This window comes from Salvia splendens, chromosome 7 (genome assembly GCF_004379255.2).
Source record: "Salvia splendens isolate huo1 chromosome 7, SspV2, whole genome shotgun sequence".
NCBI classification, from domain to species: domain Eukaryota; kingdom Viridiplantae; phylum Streptophyta; class Magnoliopsida; order Lamiales; family Lamiaceae; genus Salvia; species Salvia splendens.
Window position 1 is genome coordinate 8,842,470 of NC_056038.1, and position 21,697 is coordinate 8,864,166.

At 36.2% G+C, this 21,697-nt stretch overlaps 3 protein-coding genes across 3 annotated transcripts; all 3 read left to right on the forward strand.

Annotated features, from left to right (window-relative positions):
- Positions 1-6,424: 6,424 nt before the first annotated feature.
- Positions 6,425-9,947, forward strand: LOC121741114 (probable histone H2A.2). The gene is made up of 6 exons (XM_042133808.1): positions 6,425-6,715; positions 6,872-7,081; positions 8,149-8,236; positions 8,314-8,420; positions 8,521-8,583; positions 9,825-9,947. The coding sequence occupies exons 1-6, from the start codon at positions 6,506-6,508 to the stop codon at positions 9,930-9,932; spliced, it is 786 nt and encodes a 261-aa protein (XP_041989742.1). The 5' UTR covers positions 6,425-6,505; the 3' UTR covers positions 9,933-9,947.
- Positions 9,948-14,579: 4,632 nt separating this feature from the next.
- Positions 14,580-16,035, forward strand: LOC121742625 (NADH dehydrogenase [ubiquinone] 1 alpha subcomplex subunit 2-like). The gene is made up of 3 exons (XM_042135823.1): positions 14,580-14,798; positions 14,895-15,001; positions 15,671-16,035. The coding sequence occupies exons 1-3, from the start codon at positions 14,713-14,715 to the stop codon at positions 15,772-15,774; spliced, it is 297 nt and encodes a 98-aa protein (XP_041991757.1). The 5' UTR covers positions 14,580-14,712; the 3' UTR covers positions 15,775-16,035.
- A 1,323-nt stretch (positions 16,036-17,358) lies between these two features.
- On the forward strand, positions 17,359-21,531 carry LOC121742624. The gene is made up of 11 exons (XM_042135822.1): positions 17,359-17,582; positions 17,755-17,839; positions 18,226-18,419; positions 18,639-18,721; positions 19,459-19,504; positions 19,596-19,652; positions 19,762-19,816; positions 19,915-20,015; positions 20,140-20,203; positions 20,305-20,438; positions 21,224-21,531. Exons 1-11 carry the CDS (start codon positions 17,505-17,507, stop codon positions 21,398-21,400), a joined length of 1,074 nt encoding a protein of 357 aa, XP_041991756.1. The 5' UTR covers positions 17,359-17,504; the 3' UTR covers positions 21,401-21,531.
- Positions 21,532-21,697: the final 166 nt, after the last annotated feature.

The window sequence follows — 21,697 nt, forward strand, 5'->3', positions numbered from 1 at the left end:
TCATGACGAAGAGTGTTTTATTTTTCTTTGGAGCTTGCATCGTTTCTTATTTTTTTTTGTCCATCGTCAAGCATCTGGAACTCAAGAGCATGATTGATTTTAAATGTGTAAAAATATAATGTTGATTCATGAAATAGATTAAAATTGTCTTTTCAAATAAACAAAATCAAAATTTATTATAATCTTTGATCTATAGTATCTATAGAGTAAGAAGGTTCACACATAAAATATCATAAATTTCAAAATTAATAAAGATATGGAAAATAAGTAAAATTACTAATTAAATCATATTGACTAAGATATTATATCTCAAAATCATGACCATTAATTAAAGAAAAATTAGGATTATTTTAAATAGTATAATACGTCATCCATTCTATAACAACTCGAGGCATTTTGTTTCGGCGACTAAAGAATAAATGTTTAAGGGACCGTTTGATTGGGAACATAGATAAGATAACATTTGATAAAAACTATTAAGTTAGACAATTCCAAAATAAAAAAGCTACTATATGCCTAATCAAACAGATCCTTTATAAGATAAGTGAACTGCTGCTAATAAAGTAGAAGATAGAATAAAGTATAAGATTAAATAAAAAAGAAGTTGAATAAAGAGTAAGAGCATCTACAACGGCGAGCAGGACGGCGTCCGTCCATCTGTGCCAGCGGCACGGAGACCTCGTCCGCCGCTGCGCTCGCGCCGCTGGCACGGAGCTGCTCGATGCATCGAGCACGTCCGTGCCAGCGAGCAGGTGACGTGGCAGGCGCTGATTGGCCAACGGCATAGCCGTTGGCAATTTGATTTTTTTTAAATCGGTTTTTAATTAAAAAAAACCGATTAAAAATAAAAAAATATTTTCCCACTTCCCAAAAAATTTATATTCGTTTTCTACCCACTTTTAATTTTTTTTCATTTTTTTCCTCCAAAAATACACATTTTCATCTATAAATACCCCCACTTTCACACCCAAAAATTCACACCACACTACACAATTCTCATCTACATTCTCTCATTTCCAATCTCATCTACATTCTCTCATTTCCGTTCTCAATCTTTCTTCCACTCCTACAACATAACAATGTCCGGCCACGGCGATCACCCCCCGGGCTCCCACGGTTGAAACCCGATCGACGACCAAGATGCCCCCGAAGGGCTATACGGGTGGACACCCGAGCCTAGAGCGAGGTCGAGCTGCCCCTCCCAAACTCCGACTCCTCCTACCCGCGGTGTCCGCACACTGTACACTCCGGCGGAGATGGAGCAATTGTTCAAGGCGTTCTTGTCAATCTCCGAAGATCCAGAGGTTGGCACAAACCAATCCGGCGATCATTATTGGTGGCACATCTATCGCCGGTACAATGAAAACCCGGCGGGAACAATCGAGCGCAACGAGAATATGGTGCGCAACGCCATATATACAGAGCCAACGAAGAAATCCAAGAGTTCCAGGGGTATTACCTCCAGGAAGAGCGGTCGGCGGGGAGCGGCCGGAGCGAGGTCGACATCATCAGTTCCGCCTTGTCGGCCTACCAATCCATGAACTACAAGCCGTTCAAGTACCTCAACATTTGGCAGGAAACGCGGTCGCATCCGAAGTATAGGGGAGGAGTAACATCCTCCTCTAGAGACTCCTCCAAACGGTCAAGGTCGGTATCCCTATCCGACGCCGGCTCCGAAGACGTGGCTAGCCAACTTGTCGGAGCTAACTTAGGTAGCCCCGACGCCGGCCCGAGCGGTTCCCAACGCCGACCGCAAGGAAGGAAGAAGGCGACAACCAACCGTCGTCGCACCACGACTCCATCCGGCGATGCTCCCGAACCCGCTCCCGTTCCCTATGCGCCACCTCCACCCCCCACCAACTCGTTTTGGGCGATTTTGGCCCAACTCAATATGGCTGATAGGTCAACTATGACCCCCGCGCAACTTCGATAGCATGAGGCCATGATATTGGGTCTCCAAAAACAACTGGGGGTAGTGCCGCCAGATGAATAGTCTTCCACGGGGGTATTTTTAGCCTTTAATTATGTAATTTTTAATTTTTAGGAGTTTAATTATGTATTTTTTAATTTTTAGGATTTTAATTATGTAATTTTTATTTGTTAGGATTTTAAATATGTAATTTTTATTTTATTTGTAATTTGTAATATTATTTCAGTTTTTTAATGAATTTTAATATTATGGAAATGTTTTTATTTAAATTGAATAATAGAATGGTGGGACCCTTGTGGCTTGTGCTTGTCCTTGCGGAAGAGCACGGCTGTGGTGTTGTGCTCTTGCCTAAGAGCAGGTAGAAAAAGTGGGGTCAGGCCCACAACCATGCTCGTTGGCAAGAGCACGGTGTGAATGCTCTAAAGTAAGATAGAATAAAATAATTGAGATTCACTGCAACGAATAAAGTAAAGTATGATAAAATAAAGTAATTAAGTAAAACGCCTTTATCAATTACTCCTACTTTGGTCCCTCTCTCTCCTTAATTTTAATTTAGACAAAGGGCATTGGCTTCCGATTGGGTAAATGAGACCAAGTGGTCTCTCCCCCGATTTAATATATTGACCAATATGGTTGTGCCACTTGTCATAACCTCATTGATCAATAAATATTTAGTTTAATTTTTAAATATCTTTTATATACTCCCTCTGTCCTAAGTTACATGAGCCGTATTCTATTTTGGATTGTCTCATGTTACTTGAGTCATTTATTTTTTTGGCTAAAAACAAAACATCTAATTTTACCTATTTTATTCTTTCTTTTACTTTACTATATCTTCTTTCTCTTACTTTATTCTCTCATCTACTTTATTTAACTCAATAAACACAACTTTCTTAAATCCCGTGACGAAAAGAAACGCCTCAAGTAACGTGGGACGGATGAAGTATTAGATTAAAGAAATAAATGAATATAAAAAAAATCATAAATTTTCATTTAGAATAAATAGCCGCATTTGCTATAATTCTACACACAATAAAGAGTTTTCTCCACATATAATTCTTTGTCTATTCTACATTTTCTTATTTCTTTAGAATCTCTTTTTGCGTTTATTCACGGAGGATGATGAGAATGACATATTCTCTAAATATTTGTCTAATGTTTTTATTTTAAGCATTGACTATGTATCTTAAATTTTGTATTTCAATTGTTCCATTTTATGTTTTGATTTGTTTGTTTTATATTTTAAGTTTGCCATTTTTTGTTTTTTATAAATTCTGCAATAATAGAATGTTATTATATGTAATAATAATATTATTAAAAATAGTACAAAAAGATCCAGAAAATATTAAAGTATTCAATTTTACTTAAATGTTTTTTAAAAGTTGAAACTCAAAAATATTCTCTAGTGGTAAAATTGTACTATCTCAAAACTCTAGGATACTTTTTGGTATGAACAAGATTGTTAATAATTCCATTCAACATAAAATTGTAAATATTAGTATAATTTATTTTTTAATTCATTCTACCAAAGTTGAAAATTTGACTTCAAAGATTATAATCACATGATAAATATAGCACTCATTATTAACTAATACTATAAAATATAAAAGAAAAGAAAAACTAAATAATAAATATAAAGAAAATGCAATCTAAGAATACACATTATAAATACATGAATTGGGATGTAGGAATTTATATAAATTTATAGGAGAATTAAAACTACACCTTGTATTTTTTTTAAAATATCCTACATGATTTATACCCTCCACCCTATAAAATAGACTATTTGTGGATGACATGTGCTTAATGCGTAATTGATAAAGTAAGATATGATGAGAAAAAGTAGTTAAAATAAATCAATAATGTAGTGGATGGTGGAAATAAATAAAAGAAAAGGAGAAAAAAATTTCATATATGGATATGAGTTATTCCTATGGGACGGACGAAAAAAAAAATAAATTCAGCCTATTTCTATGAAATGAAGAGAGTATATAATAATAAAATAGCAGTAATATTATTATTATTAAATGTAATAAATATACATTTAAAAATATATTAATATATGCAAATACGGAGTAATCTTTTAAATAAAAATAATACATGTAAACTTAAATGATATATTTGAATTAAAAAAAAATACTAATGAATTTAAGTTTTTTATGCCCTCAAGTGATTTAGGGGCAATGAGAAAGAAAAAGTTGAGAAAAATATAAAATTTTATTAATAATTAACGCTTTCTATAGATTCGTGGTGATATTTTTCAGGTTCATAAACTTAAATGTACAAACTCTATTTTCTAGAGACCAGATTTGATGTTCACTATATTTATTACTAGTATATCTTTAGGTACCCCCAATAGGTTATTTATTTGGATGTAAAAAGTTATCAAAATAGTACTCCCTTTTATGACTTGAGTAACAATTCAGTCCAAAAATATTTAGAATATTTGAAAAATCATGTGCAATTGCAAAGTTTGATATAAGTGATATGAAGATTAACTCATGATAATTTATTTTCTCAATCACTAAGTGATAAAGTATTATTCAAATTAGAGTGCACCGGCTATTGCATAAATGCCTTGTTATTTTATTTTCTAAAAATTATGTACAGTGTATTTTGACAAATTGTGTTCAAATAATATACTTAGTATATACTAACTTTCCTCATGTAACTCTAGCTGCATATGCAGTGAACAATGAATTGTTTACTTCTAGAAAAATTTGATCTCAAAGCGACTTTTATGCTAAATCAAGTAAACATGTTATGTAATTAGTTGGGCATATACAGTCTTAATTTTTTTTTCTTGAGTGTGTGTTTGGCATGGTATGATCCGCCATAAGATTTAAAGCTTGGTATGAGTGATACGGGGATCATTAATTTCACGATAATTTATTTCTCGTTCACCGAGGAATAAATAATCATTCAAATCCGAATGCATATGAAATTACATAAATACCACGCTACTTTATTTTCTAAAAATTATGTATATTTTGTATTCCGTTAAATTGTGTTTCGAACCGCATATAAATATCACTTCCCTCTTATAACCCTAGCCGCATATACAATGCCGAACAAGGTATCGTTTACTTAAAGCAAAAACCCGATCTCAAAGCGATTTTTATGCAGGATTGAGTAACTATATTATGTATTTCTTAATTTTGAGTCATATCAGAGAGATCTTGGCGAAACTTCCTCGAAGAATTTGAAGGTAATAACCTCAACCAAACCCAATTTATTTTCTCATTATTTGATTATCTTACCTCAAAAGATAAATTATATAGTGATTCTAATTTTCTAAAAGTCATTGACATTTTCCATTATTATACACTAGTCATAAGAGTAATTTTGCTATTAGCATCACCAGTTGACCTACGAATATACTATAGGTACGTGTATAATCCTTTTTTATTAATGGGGTCTTGATCTTAAACAAATTATTACATCATGATATTTTTATTCTATTTGATTTGAGCAATGAGAGGCTGTGTTGGTTTATTTTTCTGGAATTCATGTTTTACTGTGGTGAATTTATTGATGATTAGTGCGAATTCAGCTTTGTTCCAGGGGAAAAAAAATATAAATCGAGGAGATTTATAGTATTTTTTATGTTTAGGTTGCATAGCAATTTTAAGGGTGCGAATTTAGCTTTGTTCTAGGGAAAAAAATATATAAATCGAGGAGATTTATAATTTGTATGTTTAGGTTGTACTACTATGGCAAAAAAAATCATAAAGTTTGGTCCAATATTCGTTTATCTTACTTTGACATTTTTCGTAATTATCTTATAATTTGTATGTTTAGGTTGGAGTAGAGTATAATCATATGTTGTGTATTGGCAATTTGCAGTTACAATACAGATAGATACACACTCACCTTCATTTTTTAAAGTTTTCAATGAATTGTTTTATGTCTGTGAAATTAATACAATTTGCATCTTTTAAATTAAAAATACCCCAATGAATCATTTAATACTTGTGAAATTAATTCAATTTGCATCTTTTAAATTAAAAAAGTTTTCGATGAATCATTTCATATCTGTGACATTAATACAATTTGCCATAATTTAAAAGATGCAAATTGTATTAATTTCACAGGTACAAAATAATTAATCAGGAAATTTTAATTAAAAAGATGCAAATTGTATTAATATCACAAGCATGAAATGATTTATCGGGAACTTTTTAATTTAAAAGATGCAAAGTGTATTAATTTCATAGGTACGAAACAATTTATTGTAAACTTTAAAAACTTAAGGTGAGTGTGTATGTACCTGTATAGTAAATGTAAATTGCCTATAAAATTAAAAGGTAAAAAATGAAATTAGGGGCGGGAGAAATGGAATCAATCGAAAATTCCAACCCAAAATTTCAAATTTTATCTTCGGTTCCGATTGGTCCATCACACAGCACACGGATCGACCCGTAATCCAACGGTCCTAATCGCCCTTAGCCTTAGCTCACCTGCACCAGCCACTCTATAAAATCACAATCTCCGATTCCCATTTCACCACCCAACGACGCATCCGAGAAAAACGTTCAGCTTCAATACTCACAAAGGGTTCAATTGTCATTTCCAATGGAGGCTGCCGCTAAACCGAAGAAGGGCGCCGCGGGGAGGAAGGGCGGCGGCCCCAAGAAGAAGCCGATCTCCCGCTCCGTTAGAGCCGGCCTCCAGTTTCCCGTCGGCAGAATTGGCCGTTACTTGAAGAAAGGTCGCTACGCGCAGCGTGTCGGCACTGGTGCGCCGGTGTACATGGCTGCCGTCCTCGAGTATTTAGCTGCTGAGGTAAAGGATTACGTGATGCGTTTAATTCGTTGTTTTGATCTGTAATGCGATTCGCTTAGTTCATTAGGTTCAGCATTGAATTGTGGTGTGGATCTGAGATTCTGCTATCGTGTTTTAATTAAGATTGTTGATTTGTCGAAAATGATTGGATTTCAGGTGTTGGAGTTGGCTGGAAATGCGGCTAGGGATAACAAGAAGAACAGGATCATCCCGAGGCACGTTCTGTTGGCTGTGAGGAACGATGAGGAGCTGGGGAAGTTGTTGCAGGGTGTGACCATTGCTCATGGTGGTGTGCTTCCAAACATCAACCCGGTGCTGTTGCCGAAGAAGACTGGCGGTGAAAAGCCCACCAAGGAGCAGAAGCCGGCCAAGGCTGCGAAATCACCTAAGAAAGCTGCTGCTTAGATTATGGAAAATTTGGTTCAGCGATTTTTATCAATTGTATGCTATTTTTTGACTTAGAATGGGATCCAGCGTAATATAGTTAAAGGTTGTAATTATATAGTGCTGTTGATTTAGAGCCCATTTTCAATATCAATCAAGTTTATTTAGCCATATTTTGTGGTTCGCGTTTGGTTCCTTCGTTATTTCTCTTCTGAATTTTGTTTGTTATGCTGTTTGAATCGATGATTGTTTTGTGGGAATTGTTCGCTAAGATTTGCCGTTTCGTTTTGTTCATCATCTGATGGTAAGAATTAGATTCCCAACAAAAATCCTTTGTTTTCATTTTCCTTTATTCTCCCTTTTTAAAAATATTTTTAAAAAATATTGCTGAGAATTGATTTTACAGATGCAAAGGTACTGTTTTTAATAGGTGTGGACTGTGGATGGGGTCAGTTACAAACTTCCTCGAGAAATAATCTAACATAAAATAAATGAGCACTATAGCTTACCTTTTTAATCCTTTCTGGAGGAAAAGTTGAATCTTTACAGAGGATGCGTTTCTTGCAAAAGATTCGTCCCGCCTTTACTTCGCCGCTCTATAGATGCCTCATACGGCGTCACATGCAACTATTCGTCGGAGGTCTCTCTCTCTCCCCCTTCGCATTTTCAAATGTGTGCAATGTCTGTCCTTACTGGGGTCTCTGAAATAAATTGGTCTCATGGTTCTATTTCCTGCTCGATGAAATGCTCCAATGAAGGCTGAAGGTTTACACAATTTATTTGCAAATTAGTAACAGGAAGCATGATATATACTTGTTCAGTTGCAAGGTTGAAGTGTAAACAATAATATGTGGAAATGATTAATTTGCTGTTGACACTATTTATATAAGAACAGATTGTTCCTAACAATTTTCAGTTGTGGCAAAAAAAAACTGATTAATTTGCTAAGAATATTTCAGAGGCCTAAGTAGATAAGGACCATTTGATTGTAATACGCTGATTCAGTAAGTGTACATTAGTATTCTCAGATGGTCACTCTCTCAAAAAAGGAATGCTTTCTGCTTGCAGGACTCTCTTATGATACCAATGAAACTGTGCTGAAGGATGCGTTCGAGAACTATGGTAAAATAGTCGAAGGTGGGGGAGTTACAAAATTACTACTATGATTTACTTGAGTTTTTTGTGGCATGGAAATGATTTTATAACATCAGCAGTTAAGGTAATATGTGATCGTGTGAGTGGAAAATCAAGAGGTTATGGATTTGTGCGCTACTCTTCCGAAGCAGAAGCAAACAAAGCCTTGAAAGAAATGGACGGCCAGGTATGCTCAAAGTGTCAGCTACATTGTTCTCACATTCCTATGTATCTTTGGTTCAGTAATATTCTTAGATAGTGCTCCCTGTATTTTGTGCTTTTTACAGTTGCTCGATGGCAGGAATATCCGAATTCACTATGCTCACAGAGGGGGAAGCAAGGAACTCAGGGTTAGGGCCTAAAACTCTGAACCTTTGTGGCTTTATATTCACCATATAATCCTAGTTTCCTTCTTCCATTGATCTATATCTGGCTTAGTTTAAACATTACCTACTTTTGATTGATTTTCTCATTTTCATTTTCTATCTTGCTTAGTTTGAACATTTCAAAGCTTAAGACCTCACTTTAATAGATGCCAGCACCATGTTACTGGTAACTTGCACATTTTGAGATCAGATTTTCCGTGCACGTCCTTTAGAAATGAGTCGGTTTGTCAGAGATTACATTGTACAATGATCAAGGAACTGATACTGAAGGGTATGTTGAAGAAGCTACAGTATTCACATAATGAAAAGGGGAGAGAAAACACTACATCCATCCAAATATAGAAAATGAAGTATAAACAAATCAAGATTCAAATGAATATGTTAGAAAAAATATTTAAATTCACTTGTAAAAGAGGACATAAATACAATTTGTTAGGGGTGGGAGGTTGGATCTATCCCAATAGAAATTCCAACACAGAAAAGAGGCCACTTGTAAAAGAGGACATAAATACAATTTGTTAGGGGTGGGAGGTTGGATCTATCCCAACAGAAATTCCAACACAGAAAAGAGGTCCATTTCCTGCCTTTTTATGTGGGTCCTTACTCCTTGGCTTCTATATGCATTATAAGGAGTATTGTTTTTATGTTTAGTTTATTAAAAAGTTTCTCTATTGAAACTTAGATTAATGTTCTTTTATAACTGAATCTTATGTTGGTTACCACTCCTTTGACGTTAAGAATCGTCAGAGTCACCCTCTAAATTTTGTTTCCTGCTGGATGTTTGTTAGTTTGTCCCACATAAGGAAGGTGTAAGCAACTTAAGCTATTGCAGTCTTCCCTAGTTTTAGTATCCTTGTACAGGGGGGATTTGTGACAGCCCAGCAGCCTAGACATTATTGATTTCAAATAATAGGGATGCGAAGACTGATAAAGATGGGAAAATGAGAACAGTATAACCAGGGGGGGGGAGCTGATAAAGTGAAGCGGAATTCCTGGCATACACCATGCTCGATTATCTCGTTCTTGCATCTCCTTAGATAACTCATTAGTTACAAGAAAGGCAATAAAATGTATTCCACATCTGGTGCTCCTATATTCTTTCTGAGCACGTTACCGAATCAAATCTAATACATTGAGTGATTGGGTCCAATCAATGTTTCTAATTTGTACTCATTCTTTTAGTTACTGCTGCCTCCTTCATGCAGTTCATTTCTCCATCTCAAGCTACCTCAATAAATTATCATTCAAGGGAAGGTCACTATCCCCATATTGGATGTCCCTATGATGAAAGAAAGAAGCATCTTATCATGTGACTGATCAGAAACGGAAGTTATACTGAACTAGAATTTTACTAAACATTCATAATTCTCTTGCCCAGTCTTTTGGTAAGTGACCTAAATTTGAATAGTGTTTGGGTCGAGCAAGAGATAATAATAGCGATAGACTAATAAAGTTGTTTCTTCATCGCTGTTGTCAACTTATATAGCATAATGATTTTTCATTCTCTAAAACACTTGACATGGGGCGTAGAGTTCTTCACAGAATCTGTTACTGGAGTTGTACACCAAGTGAAACTTCTGATTGTCTAATATTCTGATCAGCTAAAAGTATTGATCTCACGCTGAGGTAGCATCATCTCTTCCTTTAGCACGTAGATCTGGATCATTACTTTTCTGCTAGAGGTGTCACTCCTTTATACGATCCTATAAATATGAGTCTTGATAGACTTACAGAAAGCTAGTATGGAACTTCAGGAGTCATATTTCTAGAGGAGTATTTTGTAATGCATTAATAGCTAACAAGGTCCAACACTTGGCTTGGTAATTGACCTCTTATCACATTGTTCCATTCTCTGAATCAGGGTCTTTACTAGCATGAATAGAATTCAATTTAGTATCATCCTGCATCCTAAAAGAGTTCCTGAAAAGGAGCTGGAAAAGATTGATTCTCTTTTTCGTCATTTTACTTTAGACTAAAGGCCCATTTTGGTCCTTAACATATTGCGATTTTGGTCCAAAACATTATTTTTTGAATTATTCGGTTCCTCACAAATAAAAACGGGTCACATTTAGTCCGAATTGGATGGCACTTATTCGGTCTCTCACAAATAAAAACGGGTCACATTTAGTCCGAATTGGACGGCACTGTTTAACAGTCAACGGATCTTAATTGGATGTTAACCGGATTAAGTTAATAATTAGGGTTTATTAATGTCTAATATCTACTTAACCCAAACAAGAACTAGGGCCGCCCGCTTCATCCGTACGCTCTCTTTCTCTCTCTCTCTCTCTCATTCCGTTCATCCAATTCCTCTTTCTCTCTTTTCTCCCATTCCCGAACCGGGACACCAGAACTTCCATCGCCCTTCTCCTTTTTCCCTCTCGAGGTCGCCGACTGTCGCTTGTAACTCTCCTCCACCTGCTCCTCTTTGGGTTGCCGCCGTCAGCAACTCGTGCTTTCCAGTGAGCGCCGGCTCTTGTCTTCGTCGCTGAAGTTCGTGTTCACCATCGCTACCAAACCGCCGCGTCGGGAGTCGTGCAGCGTTGTCATCAGCTTCATCAGCCGGCGTCGAGGGGGACGAGGCCTTGAGCGCGGCGTACGTATCGTCCTCAATCATCGGGGAGAGGGCGGGGGAGTTGGAGAAGTGGGCGTGGGGAGTATTGTACTATTGTGAGACTTGGCCTTCTTCATCGCGGGGAGAATTGGAGATGCGGCGGCGGAATGAGGGGAGGAGGAGGAGCGCTTGCTGGGGTTGGAGGTGCAGGTTGGGTGAGACATAAGAGAAAGAGTGATTAATCTGCTCAAGGGAAGCTTGAGCTCTTCCTCATTGCAGGAGAGAAGGTCTTTTTTGCGTTTTTGATTTTGCAAAGAATTGCAATCAATATTTTTTTTTGTTTTGGGTTAAAACTAAATGACAAGCAATTCCTTTTGTTAAAAATAATTTCAAATAAAATTAGAAGTTTTTTGAAAAAAATAAAAATTCGAATTTATTAACTTAATCCGGTCAACATCCAATTAAGATTCGTTGACTGTTAAATTTTAACAAGACCGTCCAATTCGGACTAAATGTGGCCCGTTTTTATTTGTGAGAGACCAAATAATTCAAAAGATAATGTTTTGGACAAAAATCGTAAAATCGCAATATGCTAAGGACCAAAATGAGCCTTTACTCTTTACTTTATTTGGCATACGGTGCGGTGCAACATCTGCAAATTGTCTAGAAATAGTCTAACTAGGAAACAATCAACACCATATCCTTATTCTCTCAGGAAAGGGACCCTGAATGAAGTCCCCTATGATGCTTCACTGCGTAAATACTGTTAGAGATACATTTGCACTTTTGCTAAAAATGTTCCCATCTACCTTCACAGCACCTAGGACTGCTCGGTGGTTGAATTAGCTGCCTAGGTTGGTTTCTGGAAAACTGGTTATACGAGTTTCTGTCCCAGTTAGTGTTCAAAGGCAGTTGTCTTTTCTTACAAACATAATTTTTCAGCAGTCAGTTTTAAATCTTTTGATAAGAAGTCAGTACATGAAACAGTAACTGACAGACACCACATCCTTTGATAAGGCTACAATCTACTTGTGCTACCACAATCTTGCCTCTCCCTTGAAAAAAAAGGTTATTGCTTCAATAGGTTGAATAACCAGTTTCTGATCTGTCCTCAACTTCTGATATTTTAAAATTTGATCCGACTGCCATGATTTTGTCCTTAAGTTTTTGCATGCCTTAGCAAATGTAAATGCTTGCACTATGATTCTATGCACGTCTCTCTGTCAAAGAAAGACACTGACTTTTGTTTTGTATTAGGATGAATGCTCTTCAACACCTATAGAATAATAGAAGGCTCCCAACACTCAGATTTTCCTCTCTTATGAATTGAAGATTTAGCAATCAGCCTCTTGCTTCAAGGCCTTCCCTTGTTTGTATGCTTTTGCACCTGGTGACAGATATGAGATTTCAGCACACAAGTTTGATGGATTGGCTGCAGTAAGTTAATTCCAAAAATTGCAGATATGATACTACATTTAGTACTCCTATCATCTCAGAGTAAATTGCTAAGGCTACACTTAACGTTCACTCAGAATGTTACAGAAATTCATCAACTTTTTGTTTCCTGGGATTCTTAATTTTCATACATCGCGTGAAAATTAGAGTGCAGATGTTTCAATTTTATACTCCCTCCGTTTCACCATAGTTGAGTCATTTTACCATTTCGGGAAGTTTCTTCATAGTTGAGTCATTTCCATAAATGGTAACTTTTCTCTCTCTCTTACTTTACTCTCTCTTACTTTATTCTCTCTACTTTATTCACTTTATACTTTATTCTCTCCACCTTTTCCTCTCTCTTACTTTTTTTATTATTTATTTAACACACCCAACATTTCTTCCTAAAACTCCGTGCCGAAAAGTTCCGCCTCAACTATGGCGAAACGGAGGGAGTAACTATTAGTATCTTTATAAAACAAGTATTGTGTCGTTTTAACTTTTATGTAATGAACTCTTGAGTTAACATTAGAGCATGCGCAGCGGTGGACGGCGGCGTTCGTCCGTCCGTGCCGCTGGCACGGACAAGCTCCACCGCCGCTGCGCTCGCGCCGCTGGCACGGCGCTGCTCGCTGCGAAGAGCACGCTCGTGTCAGCGAGCAGGCGACGTGGCGGCACGCGATTGGGCAACGGCATAGCCGTTGCCTTTGAAATTTTCTTTTATTAAAAATCGGTTTTTAATTTAAAAAACTGATAAAAAAAAATTCACTTCCCAAAAAAAATATATCCGTTTATTACCGTTTTTTACTACTTTTTAAGTTTTTTTTTTTATTTTTTCCCCCCCAAAATACACATTTTTTGCCCAACTCAATATGGCCAATAGGTCCACTATGACCCCCTCGCAACTTCGATCGCACGAGGCCATGATATTGGGCCTCCAAAGACAATTGGGGTTAGTGCCGCCGGATGAGTAGTCGTCCACGGGGGTATTTTTAGCTTTTAATTATGTAATTTTTAATTTTTAGGAGTTTAATTATGTAATTTTAATTTTTAGGATTTTAATTATGTCTTTTTTATTTTATTTGTAATTTGTAATATTTATTTTGGTTTTTTAATGAATTTTAATATTATGGAAATGTTTTTGTTTAATTGAAATTTAAATTGAATTGTGCTCGTCCTTGCGAAAGGGCACAGCTGTGGGTGTTGTGCTCTTGCCAGAGAGCAGACAAGAATAGTGGCGCTGGACCCACAACCGTGCTCGCTAGTAAGAGCACGGTTGTGGATGCTCTTATGTTTGTGCCAAAAGAAATGGTGAAATTTTGCAAACTACGAATTCGTGTAATACTTATTTTAAAAGGTGGTGTTCGGTTTCCTAGATAAAATAATATCAAGATATAATCTAGGATTGAGTTGTGAGATTATTTTAGTCATATGAGGTTAACTATGACTAATTATCTCATGATTATTCATCTAGGATTGAGTTGGGGTATTAAATCTAATGAACCAAACACACTACTAATTTAATCATGGGATACAATCTTGCAAACCGCTATTTAGTTACTACAAAAATATTCTTTCAAACTCAGAGGAATATGGATAAGAAAACTCGACTTGGAGTTTTAGCAAAAGCAAAATTTTACAATTATCACTTATATATAAATTCAAAGAAATTTCTGAAATTCTAAATGGAAAGATCAAACCAACGACTTATAATACTAGTACTACTATATTTTTGGTTTCAAAAAATAATTATTATAATTGTATTCATTTTGTTCTGAATTAATTGATTCATATTCCTTTTTAGACATACAAAATTAAAATAATCATTTTCTATATATATAAAAAAATTTAATCTTCGTTATCTCTTGCTATGTAATTATCTTTTCGCTAATTTAATGGTATTTTAATTAAATTCCTCCTACTATTATTCTCCGAGGTCCGAGCTATTTAGGGCTCAATATCTACATTGCACAAAACTTTGTGGACTATGTGAAATCATAAAAGTAGAAGGACTAATTGCGAGATCTACTAATTTACCATTCCGTAACCAGTCACACGGAGACGAGGAACATACAGCCGAACCGAAGTACAGAGAGGTTTCAACAATGGCGTGGAGGGGACAGCTTTCTCGAAATTTGAAGGAGCTTCGCATCTTATTCGCTCCTAATTCGGCTTCCAGCTCTTCCACTAGGTTTTTGCCATTCCATTCTCAATTCTATTTTGTCAAGCACATTTGTTTGGTCATGTATTCTAATTGATTGTGTGCGCTTCGTCTTTGTTTGACCAGAGCTTTCATCGAGAACAATTACAAGGATCTGAAGACAAAAAACCCTAAGCTCCCCATTTTGATCCGCGAGGCCACTGGCATCGAGCCTCAGCTTTGGGCGAGATATGGTAATTTGCTTATTTCTATGTTCATATAGATCGAAGTTTATCAGACGCTCTTCTGCGCTAACCTTTTGTGTTTTTTTTTTAATGTTTTCGCGAGTTAGATTGCTAGGGCAATTACCAGTTCCAATCAATTTCAGCCGAATACCATGAGAACTTTTTCTACAGATGACTCGCATTTGACGAATGATTTTTGAATTTTAAACTGTATTGCATTCCAATTTAGAATACTGGATGAAGTCGCCGCCGCGATTAGGGCACAGAGTAATGTGGTATAAGCACTATTTGAGGTTTTTATACGTAGAAATTAGGTACATATTGGATTCACAAATTGAGTCACAATGTGCGCCGTTAATGAGTTCAATGGTCCAATTTACTGGTATTGCTCTTCAACTTTTCATTTATCTGATTCAAAACCACATAACCACCCTGACGCTGCATATGTGAATATCTATAGAGTAGAAGTTACAACAATCCAGTTTCAAATATAAATGCTAGTCTGAGAACTTCTGTTTCACTTTGACGTCTTTCTTTCAAATTCGTGCTCTTGGCCTATGCAGTCCATCCTGAGCACTTTATCCTGTTTTATTTCGTGTTTCCGACAACAACTGATATATGCCAGTATTAGGACAATACTATGATAACTTTCACTAATAGTTATTTGCATTAATCTAGGATTTGGTGTGGAAAGGGGAGTGCGCCTGGAAGGTTTGAGTGAGGAACAGATTTCTAAGGCTCTTGAGGACCTTAATAAAGCAGGGGAAGCCCTTCAAAGCTGAGACATCTCCAACTGGATTCCTAGACAAATAATATGTCAACCAAAGTTTGTGGAGGTTGATTTTCTATTTCGAATCATGACAATTGTTTCAGTTGATCAGATGGTTGTTTGTCATTCATAAAATGTTATTGACAACAAATGCTATGCCTCTTATGAACGTTCTCTACTCACAAAAATCTTTGTTCCATTGGATAAGTATTCCTAATGTTTCGCTTCCTGCCTTGATGATATGAGAAGACTTTTATGTGTTCTGCTTGGTTTACGAGAGTCTGCATCTTTGGTATTATGCTTGTCCTATGAAGTGAAACGAAAACATATTAACAATTTTGTGCTTAATGTAATTTTTCTGGCTTGCTCTATGTCATCTGTTGATACTCACAATCTCTGCAGTTTGATTAGATATTTTGATAGTGATCTCAGATCTGCATTCTATATTCTGGCGGTTACTTTGTCCAAACTCAAGTTCGTATGGACAAATTGTCCAAACTCAAGTTCGTATGGACAAATTTTAGTGGTCGCCTTGAGAAGAAAGAGCACCAGGTATAGCATCAAGCATCATATAAAATTTTAGTGAAAAAATTTCATAGCAAGGCAGACTCACAGGATAAGGTCGCGTTATAGATGTATCATTCCTATAGTGCATAATCCAAGACCAAATCCGTCTCATTGGATCGATAAACCAATCGTCTAGATTAAATATCCCGTGTATCGTTTTGTAGCAGATTTAGGTCATTACATGGGTATGGTAGTCAACTGGTCATGATGGTAAGGGAAATCGAAAATTAAGTAAACTAGGGGGGGGCATTATGTATATGGAGTATACTTCATTAAACTAGAATTGCTAGCCAATTTGGAAGTACACATTGTATTATTTTTAGAATTATATGCATTGAGCTTAAGGCATTATGTATGTCGTAGGATATCATAACAATGCAATAGGCAATGAAGACCATTATACTATAGCTCCTTATAGATGTATACAAATTACATTTTTTTGGGAAAAATTCTTTATCTGAATGTATTGCAATTGATAATCCTTGTAAAATTATTTTTAATTTGATATATTGGAATTTCTTTTTAGATTTTTAAGAATTGACAACTGTCATTGAAAGTGACATGTGATGTTAATCGCATTATAACAATACGTCAATGCATTTTCTATACTCCACTGTGATATTATTCATATGAATCTACAACATTGTTGATTATTTCATAACTACAAAAAAAATATATCAAACAAAATCCAACACGCTACTCAAAAGTGCAACAATACCGTTATGTCATTAATCGGTTATAATAAGTGGGATTAATCTGTGGATTTTTGACATTATGATATTCTAATCTTAGTTTCCTTAAATGACATTGTGTGCATTATAAATTTACAATGCATAACTTAAATTTGAGTTTAATAAGCTAGTTTAGAGTTAGTGGTTTGTACAATTGATTATAACCAGTTATTCAATAATTCAATTCTATAGCGTGTGGGACACGTGATTTAATCTATATGCTGACTCAGCTTCGTTCACAATAATTTAAATGAATAAAAATAGAATTGGAACGTGCATGATTTCACCTCTCGTGGAAAGAAGATACGTCAATTTACCTCCAAATTTGGTTAAATCAAAGCGATGCCGTAAAAATTGTGTGTTCAACTATATATACACGCATCTATTGAGGCAGCAAAATTATTTTTCCTTCTCAAATGATCGGTAAGCAATCGGAGCGATCAGAATGCCACCGGCGTCAACGGCTCGCGGCCCCGCTTATCTCAACGCGCTCGCCGTTGAGATTGAGAAGAAGCTTCAACGTGTACGTACTCTCCAATCTCTGAATTCGAATCTTCTCACTTTCTATTTCATTTTTCCTTTTTCGAGGAATTTCCCCCTTTCGGTCCCTTTGAACCTTATCCAATATGGCAATATGCATTTTAGATATTATGAATTGGCAGTGGTTTCCGGCGATTGATATTTTTCCTTGGTAGGCGTTAGCTTCGGCAACGCAGAGGCGAAATTTGTTGCAAGAGTTGTTTGCGGACGTAGCTCTCGAGGTAGATGATCGCGCAAAAGGTGATTCACTTATTTTTCAGGCACAAGTTTTTGGATTTTGTTTTTCTTTTCTGGCGGATGGAGAGACACCGCGAGATGGGAGATGCATAAACATAGCAGGGTGAAATAATTCTGCTCATGTAATAGCTCTTTGGCAGTTGATGACAGTTGGAGGTGAATAGGATCTTTCCAAATTACATAGATTAGTAACCATCCTAAAGCAGCCTCTAATCCATAGAGTTTTGTCCTACACAAGAACTAATTTCTATTTCTGGCTCAATTGTGTTATTGTTTTCATCTTGTATTTAAGCACATGGTTCAAGAGAAGATCACAGGTTCTCCTGGTAATACTTTTAGGCCTATTGGTTATATGGTGTGATACATTTCTCTGCTATTTATTGAAACAGATATAATTTTTGGCGAGGAGGGTGCCATTTCTGTGGCTGATGATGGGTATGGAGGCCCTTTATGCTTTTATGATGTGCTGTCTGATCATTTCATTAGCATGCCAGAGAGCGGGAAATCAATCCTTGATTTGATTGTGCAACTTTGGAGCCAGTCATTTGCATCTAATATTTTCTCTTTGCTGTTCCACAAATGGGTAAGTCTTGTTAGTGTGGAGGTACCTTACATGTCAGCTGTTTAAGTGTGTACATAGAGATATAAGCATCCCACATTCCCACTTAGTGTTTTTGTGGTATTATGATATTCCTCTCTCGGCTTCATCTTCTAGAGAAACTTTACCCTATCCTAGTTACTGCTTTTCTTGTTGATTATTTCATTTTCTTTCCAATATCCTAACACACACTTCATACTGCAGCTGTTTGAGGTTCAGCTCGATAGTCCTGAGGTCCTGTTACGGTACTCTTCTGCTCTTGTACAAGGTGCTACAAATGTCTTCTGGTAAGAAACTTTTACATATTACAAGTTAAACAGTGATACCATATTTCAACTGGATAATGTAAGTGATTATCTAGATTGCAATACCATTTCAGTCGATTCATTCTTTAGCTTCATCATGTATGTAGTGAAATGACTTACTCAGACATTTTTACTTCCTTGTAAATAGCAACTCTTTCTATGGTGCACTCTATATGGTGCTTGGTGCACTATACTAATATAATTGCAAAATGAAAGCCCTACCACAAGAATATAAGAGATGAGGAAGGAAGGAACAAGGTTGAAAGACCCACATGTGTATGGTGATGCACTATGTGGTGTCGTGTCGCCGTTTTGAGTCCCTCTGTTCTTCCTATATGTAGTGGCCTATGTAGTGCCTTGCCTTGTACTCAAAACCTAGTTATATGTGGATCTATGAGGACATGTTGGTAGGAAATTAGAATGCCTAGTGTAGCTGGCCAATTAGACTGGTGAGCAAAAATTTCCTTACTATTCCAGGTTGATATTTCCTTGTATATTTTGAGAGACTGGAGTGGGCTTACCCACATCATGTTAGATTTGCATGTATAATGTATCGTGTATGAAGTTTTTCCAACTCCCCCCCCCCAAAAAAAAAGAAAAACAAAATAAGTGAAGAAATCCAAGAGAGATAAGGGACGCCACTGACCTCTACTCCTCTATGTTTCTCATGATTCTGCCCATTAGAAATTTCACAAGGGAACCTTTCTTATTAATTACAGGATTGACATCCAAACAAATACACGTCGTTTCCAGAGTTTATTTAAGGTGAGCATATCGGCAAAGTTGTTAATTGGCTTTTATTACATCTTAACCTCTCTACCATACTTTAGGTTCTTACACTTTCAAATGATTGTAGTATCTGCTTGAAGAAGTTGCTATACAGTCAGAGAGATTGAAGAAACTCCCCATACAGGTCTAGAATTTTATCATAAATCTTTCAGTTCTATTATTTATTTTTTAGTTCAAACTTGTACTAATATATCAAATTCACAATTTACTTTTTGTGCTTTTATTATCATTAGGCTCAGCGAAACTTGTTTCTTCTCCTGTCAAGATTCATTTTTTTCTACGATGCAGGTTTGTAGACCTTTTAGCATTTAGCAAGTAAGCTTGTTTTGAGTTGTAGGTTCCATTTTCGTTATTTCTTAAACAGGACTTGATTGTGAACTTTATAGTTGACAAGCTTCAAAGCTTTTTGAAGCAGTTTCCTGATTACCCCAATGCTTTCTTGGTTGGTGGCGGCCCTGATATATTTATCACTGAGCTAGCTGATCAGGTAACTAATGGCAGACATTTTTGAGGTTTTAATTGGAAAACATTTGTTCCATAGTTAGTTGTAATTGTTATCTTGATAATGATACCTGATTGCTTACTATTTTCCATTATGTTTCTTTTATCAGCTTCAGAAGTTAAAGGTGGAGCCTGTACTTCTGCACTACCTCACTCAAATAAAATCTCTCCAAGGTACATAAGTATCATATCTGGCGGATGATGTCACTGTAACTTGATTGAATAATTATTTGGATCTGTTAGATGTGACGGCCCCATATTTGTAAACTCTACAGGTGTAGAATTTCGAATGGCAACTAGTACAAAATTGAAAACTTGTCTCTATAGCTTCACATCTCCCGGTGGTCCTATGTATCCAACAAGAGCTGTTCGTCATGCTGCATGGGACGCTTTAGATTTTCTTTTCCCTGTGAGTGAATTGAATCCCTGCTAGTTGATGGTGTATATGTGTTGCTTATGGCTAGCAGAATCTGGATACACCCCCCTCTCTGTTGCTTCCTTATGCATGTCATTAGGAAACTCTAATTTACTGCTTGATCTTTTAAATCTGTATGGTATTTGAGACTTTGAAACGAGGTTATATTGGGAGATAAATAATACAGTAAGTTTTTGGAATCATCAGGTTTGAATTGTATATACATAAAAAAACTTAGGTATGCAATCACCCTAGGGTGGCCTTCATCCATAGGTGCCTAATTATTTTAAATAGTTTCCGATGAGATAGAATCATGAATTTAGACAAGTCCTTCAATGTAGAGATTCCTCGAGAATATTTTCCTTGACTAAAGATACAAGGATTACTCCAGTGCATCATCCAGGAGACTGGTATTTTGTTATCTAATTGCTGCCAGAAGATTATAATCATTTGAGGCCACAATCTCCAGCTTAAAACAAAGAATCCTTATTGTTGTATGTGGGCATGAATTTTGCGATATTTTACTAATAGGGAGGGAGGGGAAGAAGGAAGGTTTGGAGCTAAACAAACTGTATTGGATCTGAGTTCATCACTGTTGTCATCATTAAGGCCATTTGACCCCTTCTGTTCGACACTGTCTTATGACCTGATGCATATCATGCTCATTTTTTTGCTGCAATGAATTGTGCCCATATCACTTTACCTTGGATTTCATTTCTCAGCAAGATAATGTGCTTGTTTCTGTTATTTGACGCTGCTGTTTTTCTTCTCTATTGCAGGTGGGCAGATACCCTCGACATCTAATAAGTCTGTTTTTCCGCTTGTTGTATCCGTGGTACTGGCCCTCGTCTTGTTGGAACTTTGTAGTTTCTTGTATACAAGCTGTGGTGTATTCCGTGTGGAGGTTGCTGTTTTCTAGATGGGAAAACCTGATAAAACCAAGGCGACCAAACTAGATTTGTGGATGGGTAGCTATCATGTAACACTAATCTTTCATTAAACTCTGTTGAGAAGAGTTGTATTCTGTAATACTACTACAGTACTACTATATGTTTCTGTAATCAAAATAGTTTTTTCATTGAGACAATTCGAGCTAGAGTATTATGTATTACTACTATGTTACTAGATTCATGTAGCAGAAAATCAAAAATCTGTTGCAGATATTATTTCGAAGAACCTTCACATAATTGAGATTTTCAATTGTGGTTTTTTATGATATTTTCTGAGCGAATTATGTATCCAACTTGAATAAA